Below are 8,345 nucleotides of genomic sequence, written 5' to 3'. Positions count from 1 at the left end.
TATGTAGTATCCAATTCTAACACTACAACATCCATCCTTTCTATACAGTCAGACAAGTCTATCTTCTTTTTTTTTTAAAATACTTGTAGGAGTCTTAAGAATTTAAGACTTTAACTATATCATTAAATACCCCCTCAATCTTACCTCATATCCCACCTTTCTTCATCTTTCAACAACTCACTAACATAATTCAACTCAATTCCTTTTTGTCTTTGAATTTTTACTTCACCAACTACCCAATAATCATCCTAAATGTTAATCGTTAACCCATCACCCACACTCCATCTCCCATGTCTTCAAATGAAGTCCTTTTCTTTTTATTATACTCTTCCAAGATGCATTATTATAACATTTAGCCTTCCAAAAATTTCCTTTGAAAGAATAGACGATCTTCAAAATACTTACCCATATCGAATCAGAATTTTTTATTATTCTCCAAACTTATTTTGTGAAAAGAGTTAAATTTTAATCTTGAAGATCCTTGAAGCTTAAACTTCTATTTCTTTTGCTTACATAAACTTTGTCCAAAATTTTCTAGTGTATACCTCTTTTTTCAGAATTCACCCATCAAAATCTTACAATTCTAACATTTTATCAAAAAAATCATTTCTTAACCTGTTAGATTAAAAAAGAATGCGAGTACAATATGCAAAACCTTGGCAGATGTGACACTCCCTTGCTTGCTTCGTTGTTGTTATTATTATTGTAGTAGCTACTTAATCTTTCCCAGATAATAGTTACAAATTATAAAAAAAAAATGTTTAATTTAATTAAATTATTTAATATAATTCATTTAACATAAAAAATATTAAAATGTATTAATTTTTCTATTATTTTTAACTATTTTTTAATTTAGTCATTTAACATTTTATTTTAGTCTATATTTTTAATTATTAATAAATAATTAATAACAAAAATAATAAATTTTAATAATCTTCTAACATTTCTTTTAACATAATAAATATCATGCTCTCCTAAAAGATTTGTCATATTTAATTTAATTAAATTATTTAACAAAACCATAATACTGAAAAACAAAAAATATCTTATTTAATATTCGTTAATACTAACAACAATAATAAATATTAAATACAATAAATTTTAATTATTTTTAGTTATTTTTATTAGTTACCAAACATAAAGTTAATATAATTCACATTAACATAATAAATATCATCCTTTCCCCTAAAAACATGTGAATAACCACTTTTATTATGGTGTTCATAGGAAGTAAAAATCCGTAAACTCATTTTACTTGTGTGGTAGCATTTGCTATAACATATATCACCTTGTTCATTCACAATTTTTTTTCTTAAGGCGACAACATTAATTAGGTTCATTACAAAGTGTAGACCTTAGCTGCTTGATTCTTCAGTTCAAAACTTCAAATTAAATATAAGAGTAACAAGAATTGCTTGCAATGCGTTACTTGAAATGAAAATCTTTAATTATATTATAAATAATTTACAACAAAACCGTTACATTCTTTAAAAAACACATCATCCTGAAAGCTAAGATCACACCATATATTAACCAGTCACCATGAAGAAACCATTGTGGAGGTAATAATAAGGGTAAAAACTCAGCTACAGTAAAATTTACTTAAAATTGATAATTAAAAATTAATAATAAAAATTTAATTAAATCATTTAAATTATTTAATAATTCTTAATTATTAATTTTACTTAAAATTTACTTCAGACACATACATGCATGAAATCTTTATTTGTTGATTAGTCAATTAAACAGACTTGACCTCAATGGTCTTGGCCTTCTTGGGTTCCGGCGGCGGAAGCTTCTCGACGGTTACGGTGAGCACGCCGTCAGTACAAAGAGCAGAAATGGTATCCTTGTTAGCGTTGTCAGGGATAGAGAATTTCCTCAAGAACTTGCCAACCCTTCTCTCCATGCTCAAGTACTTCACCCCTTCATCTTGTTGCTCCCGCTTCTTCCTCTCACCGCTCACCACCAAAACGTTTTCGTTCTCAACCTGCACCTTTATCTCGGACGCTTTGATCCCCGGCATGTCCACCACGAACACGTACCTGTTCGGGTACTCCACCACGTCCGCCGGCGTCGCCGCCATGGCCTTCGCGTCTCTCACGTATGCCCTCGAAGGGTTGTTGTTCTTGTTGCCGCCTCTCTCTCTTTCGGGTTGTTCTTCCGCGAAGTCGAGCATGTCTTCCAAGATTGAGAATATTGGGGTGTCCCAACTCATCTTCCTCAAGTCCATTATTATGGCTTTGCTTGCAATGCAACCCTCAGCTAATCTTATTTTGTCACGTTCGTTTAGTTTTGGATGAAATTAAACGATATTTATAGATAAATGATGAAGAAAACAAGGTACGTGAGAGTTCTAGGGAGAGCGTGAGCTGTGAGGATCGGAAAAGTGGTGTCAAGTGGTGTCTAGAATGCTCTGCCCAAGAACACTCTTGAACCTTCCAGCGTATGCCGTATTCTTTTTCAAATACTGTTAAAATAAAGGTAAAAATTTAAATTTATTTTGATCTAAAATTGATAATTAAAAATTTTTAGATAAATATTATTTAATATTTATTAATTATTAAGAGTGTGTTTGGATTTGCGTTTGAAAAAAAGAGAAGCTTGTTTGAGTAACTTAAATGTTTTTATCTTTATGTTTGACAATGTTTTTATTCTGTAAGAAGTGATTTTTGTCTTCAACCCACCTTTATCAAAAGCTAAAAATTCTAGTTTTTTCTTTCAATTTTTCATGTTGGATTGAACTTTATGTTCTATGTATTAATTATGTCCTTTATTATTCATATATTTATTATTTTTTATGTATACTATTATTTTTTATAAAATTTTTTATTTTTTTATAGTTCTTTTACTGTTATTGTTATTTTTTTTGTATGGAATATTTTTTTACTTTGTATTATGATTCTATTAATCCTATTAGAATATTAAAGAATATTAAAAATACTAAAAAAATATTAAAATTTATTTAAATATTTAAAATAAAATTATAAGATAACATAAAATAATTATTTAAATTAATGTTATTTTCTATAATTTTCTATCTAAAAGTAATTTTAAATAATGTAATCCAAATAATATTTAGTTTACTATAATTCATTTTAAATAAAAATTATCAAACATAAACTATATTAATACTAACTCACTTTTATCAAAATCACTTTTACAAAATCAATTTTATACAAATTTTCAAACACACCATAACTTTACCTGTAGTTAATAGTACCTAAACTTTTATCTAAATTAAATATCACTCACCCAATTCTTTTTCTCTCGTACAACTTACACACACTTTTACACATTCTATTAAAAGATGCTACCTTTTTTGCCTTCGTTCTTGCTCTACTATTTTTTAATTTTTATTTTTAATTTTTAGATTTTAAAGTAAAAAGAGAATGAAGAAAGAAAATATGACAAAAAAATTTTAATTGCATTTCTGTAATTAACAAAAATAAAAAGATGTAACTTAACTAAAAATGTTATTAATATTCACGTCATTCACTTTATTAATTATTTATATTAAATTTAAAAGTAGAATAACATTAAATTTATTTAAAATTTTTAGAATTAAAATAAAATATTAATAATTAAAATAATATTTTATACGTCAAAAAGTTAATATAGTCCATGATAAAGGCTAGCCCATTTTCTTAGGAAGGAATTGCAATAGCCCAAATATTTGGACAAAGAACGGTTTGTTTCATTTAACTAGTGAAATACCAAAGCCATAAACTGAGGTACTAATCTACACGTCCAAGAGGAGTTTAAAAAATGAATGGTACCCCAAGAGTGAGTAGTGAATTTGGCCCACATACCGGAAATAAAAAAGAAAAGAAAGAATTAAAGCTTTATTTACTTATTCAGCCTTGGTTTTGGATTTTTATTTAAATAAATAAGTTAAATATTTTATTTACCAAAAATCATAATGTGAGAGGTCTTTATCCAGTTATGTAATATTACTTATTTTGTTCATAATGAAAATGAGATATAATGTGAATACATAAATGATTACTTTTTTAGTGGCTAAATTTTTGGTAGCTTTTGATAATTACATGTTGGTTGACCGTAAAAAATTGACATATAGAGATATTTATTAATGGAGTTAATTGAAATAAAATTGTTAAGTCATTTTTATCCGAAAACAACACAACTCTAATAAAAGAAAATTCAAATGTCATCTATTAAATTCACTGTCCTCAAAACGAATCATTGTATTTTTTAATACTATTAAAATTTTCAGACTCAATTTTTCATTACAATAGAATCTGATTTAATCATAAAAAAATGAGTGAATATTTTATTTGGTTCTGGAAAGGACAACGAATCTCTAAAAAAAAAATTAAATCTGGCTTTTAATATTTTTTAGGACTGATTAGCTTTTGTACAAAAAAAAATTGATTTTTTTTGGTACAAGAACTAATCCGTCCCATAAAAATAAAGCTCAGAGGCCAAGTTGATATTTTTTTGTCAAGGATCTCGTTGTCTTTTGAGGTAATTGTCAGGAGCTGTTTAGATTTTTTCTCTAAAAAAATCTTCAACCACCAATTTGCCACAGCCTAAACTTTTCAATAATACCGCAATATTAAAGGCTCAATCTTCAGATTCACAATTGAATCTCCACCCTTAATCGATATCGAACGCAAAGCTTCATAACATTGCCAAATTACAAATAAAAACACTAAAGTGACAACCGCGCATGATCTAAATACTCTATTGTGTCTCTAAACTGCCATAACAATAATTTTATGAAATCCTTCTTTCAACTCTCATAGTGTTCATTCCCAATATTCCCTTCAAAATTTTAATTTACTCAAATTTATGTTTCATAAAAAATTTGTTTTATTTTTCTTCTTCTCTGATAATATTAATTAAAAGTAGCAAATTTACTTAGTTAGATTAATGTATTTATCATTTTTTAAGATATCACAATGATACTCAGCACAACAAATGCATCTAGGTGTAAAAAAAAATAAATATCACATCCCTAACCATTTTAGCCACTACACTGGACATGTTTTATGAAAAAAAATATTTATTTTTCTTCTCTTCTAGTAATGTTAATAAAAGGTAGCAACTTTATGCGGTTAAAGTAATGCATTTACCATTTTCTAAGACGATCACAATGACGATTAGCACAATAAAATGCATCTAGATGTCAAAAAAGATAAATGCTACGCTTCTAACTATTCTAGCCACCACGCTTGCCATATTTCATAAAAAAATTTGTTTATTTTTTCTTCTCCTCTGATAATGTTAATTAAAGGTAATAAATTTATCCAGTTAGATTAATGTATTTACCATTTTCTAAGACATCACAATGACGATCAACACAAAAAATGCATCCAGATGTCAAAAAGAGATAAATGTCATGTCTCTGAACATTCTAGCCACCATATTAGCCATGTTTCATAAAAAAAATTGTTTATTTTCCTTCTCCTCTGGTAATCTTAATCAAAGGTAACAACTTTATTCAGTTAAATTAATGTATTTACTATTTTCTAAGACTATCATAATTAGCATTATTTAGCATATCTGAATATTTATTATAAGATATTACATCTTTATTATTTCGATTCTCTTAACACCTATAAATATCGTTCTATATTGTATCATTCTAGGCGACTTGAATACACTCAATAATACACAAATTCTTTCTCCAGTTTAGTATAGGGAGCCAATGGAATATTTGTACAAGGTGTACAATGGAGGTTTAAGGAGTATTAGAGATATAACCATTAGTGTTACATTTTTCCATCAGCTGAAGCTTTTGGGATGAGTGATATCATGACATGGTATTAGAAATTCTAGATCCGAAAGGTCAAGAGTTTGATTCTTGGTGAACTCCAAAATCAATTTAAATTTTTGGGATGAGTGATATGTTAATCAAAGGTAGCAATTTTACCTAGTTAGATTGATGTATTTATCACTTTTTAAGACTATCACAATGAATGTCAGCACAACTAAATACATCCAGGTGTCAAAAGGAGATAAATGCTATGTCTCTAACCATTCTGGCCACTACATTGGTCATGTTTCATAAAATAGACTTGTTTATTTTCCTTCTTCTCTGATAATGTTAATTAAAGGTAGCAACTTTACCCAGATTAATTCATTTACCACTTTCTAAGACTATCACAATAACGGTCAGCACAACAAAATCTATCAGGTGTCAAAAAGAGAAAAATATATCATCTCTAACAATTCTAATCACCACATTGGCCATGTTTCATAAAAAAAACTTGTTTATTTTTTTTTCTAATAATGTTAATCAAATGTAGCAATTTTACTTAATTAGATTGATGTATTTATCATTTTTTAAGACTATCACAATGACGGTCAGCACAACAAAATACATCCAGGTGTTAAAAGGAGATAAATGCGACGTCTTCAACCATTCTAGCCACCACATTGGCCATGTTTCATAAAAAAGACTTGTTTATTTTCTTTTTTCTCTGATAATATTAATCAAAGGTATCAACTTTACCCAATTAGATTAATGCATTTATCACTTTTTAAAACTATCACAATAATGGCCAGCACAACAAAATATAACAAGTGTCAAAAAGAGATAAATGTCACGTCTCTAACCATTTTAGTCATCACACTAACTATGTTTCATAAAAAAATTTGTTTATTTTTCTTTTCCTCTGATAATGTTAATCAAAGGTAGCAAGTTTACCCAGTTAGATTAATACATTTACCACTTTTTAAAACTATCACAATGACGGTCAGCATAACAAAATGCATCTAGTTGTCAAAAGCAGATAAATGTCACATCTCTAACCATTCAAGCCACTACACCGGCCATGTTTCATAACAAAGACTTATTTATTTTCTTTCTTCTCTGATAATGTTAATCAAAGGTATCAACTTTACCCAATTAGATTAATGCATTTACCACTTTCTAAGACTATCACAATGATGGTCAACACAACAAAATTTATTAGGTGTCAAAAAGAGATAAACGTCACGTCTCTAACCATTTTAGTCACCACACTGGCCATGTTTCATAAAAAAACTTATTTATTTTTCTTCTTCTCTAATAATGTTAATCAAATGTAGCAATTTTACCTAGTTAGATTAATGCATTTACTACTTTCTAAGACTAATAAATGACGGTCAGCACAACAAAATGCATCCAAGTGTCAAAAGAAGATAAATGCCACGTCTCTAACTATTCTTACCACCACACTAGTCATGTTTCATAAAAAAGACTTGTTTATTTTTCTTCTTCTTTGATAATGTTAATCAAAGGTCTCAACTTTACCCACTTAGATTAATGTATTTACCACTTTCTAGGACTATCACAATGATGGCCAGCATAACAAAATACATCCAGGTGTTAAAAGAAGATAAATGCCACGTCTCTAACCATTCTTGTCACCACACTGGTCATGTTTCATTAAAAAGACTTGTTTATTTTTCTTCTTCTCTAATAATGTTAATCAAAGGTATCAACTTTATCCAATTAGATTAATACATTTACCACCTTTTAAAACTATCACAATGACGGTCAGTACAACAAAATCTATCAGGTGTCAAAAAGAGATAAATGTCACGACCCTAACCATTCTAGTCACCACACTGACCATGTTTCATAAAAAAACTTATTTATTTTTCTTCTCCTCTTGATAATGTTAATCAAATGTAGCAAATTTACCCACTTAGATTAATGTATTTACCATTTTTTAAGGTTATCACAATGACGGCCAACATAACAAAATGTATCTAAGTGTTAAAAGGAGATAAATGCTACATCTCTAACCATTATAGCCACCATACTGGCCATGTTTCATTTAAAAAAATTTGTTTATTTTTATTTCTCCTTTGAAAATATTAATTAAAAGTAACAACTTTATCCAATTAGATTAATATTTTTATCATTTTCTAAGATATCACAATGATGGTCGACGCAAAAAAATGTATCCAAATATCAAAATAAGATAAATACAACGTTTTTAACCATTCTCTAGCCACCATATTAGTCATACTTTNAAAAACAAACAGCACAATAAAATATATTCAAATGTCAAAAGGAGATAATGCCACGTTTTTAGCTATTTTAGCCACCGCATTGGCTTTGTCATCACATACTGCACCTACATAAATATATTTAAAAAATATGTATATTTAATATTTTTTATTTTTAATATTAAAAGTTGTTAATGAAAATAAAATAAATATGTTTTTATATCATAAAAAATATATAAATAATAATAGAGATATTATTACTTGAATATTGAATATGCTGCTTAACTTACAAGGTGCAGAATAATACGGACAAGGCATAGTTTTGTAACCTTCGCCTTTTGTTGTTTAGTGATTTAAGTCGACGGTTGTGTTGGAAG

At 28.0% G+C, this 8,345-nt stretch overlaps 1 protein-coding gene across 1 annotated transcript; it reads right to left on the bottom strand.

Annotated features, from left to right (window-relative positions):
- Positions 1–1,706: 1,706 nt before the first annotated feature.
- Positions 1,707–2,405, bottom strand: LOC107461014 (17.7 kDa class II heat shock protein). Its single transcript, XM_016079437.3, has one exon. It carries the CDS (start codon positions 2,231–2,233, stop codon positions 1,742–1,744), a length of 492 nt encoding a protein of 163 aa, XP_015934923.1. The 5' UTR covers positions 2,234–2,405; the 3' UTR covers positions 1,707–1,741.
- Positions 2,406–8,345: the final 5,940 nt, after the last annotated feature.

Source organism: Arachis duranensis, chromosome 8 (assembly GCF_000817695.3).
Source record: "Arachis duranensis cultivar V14167 chromosome 8, aradu.V14167.gnm2.J7QH, whole genome shotgun sequence".
In the NCBI taxonomy this organism is placed as follows: Eukaryota; Viridiplantae; Streptophyta; class Magnoliopsida; order Fabales; family Fabaceae; genus Arachis; species Arachis duranensis.
Note: the sequence above shows the minus strand (reverse complement) of the source record. Positions and strands in the feature narration are given on the sequence as shown.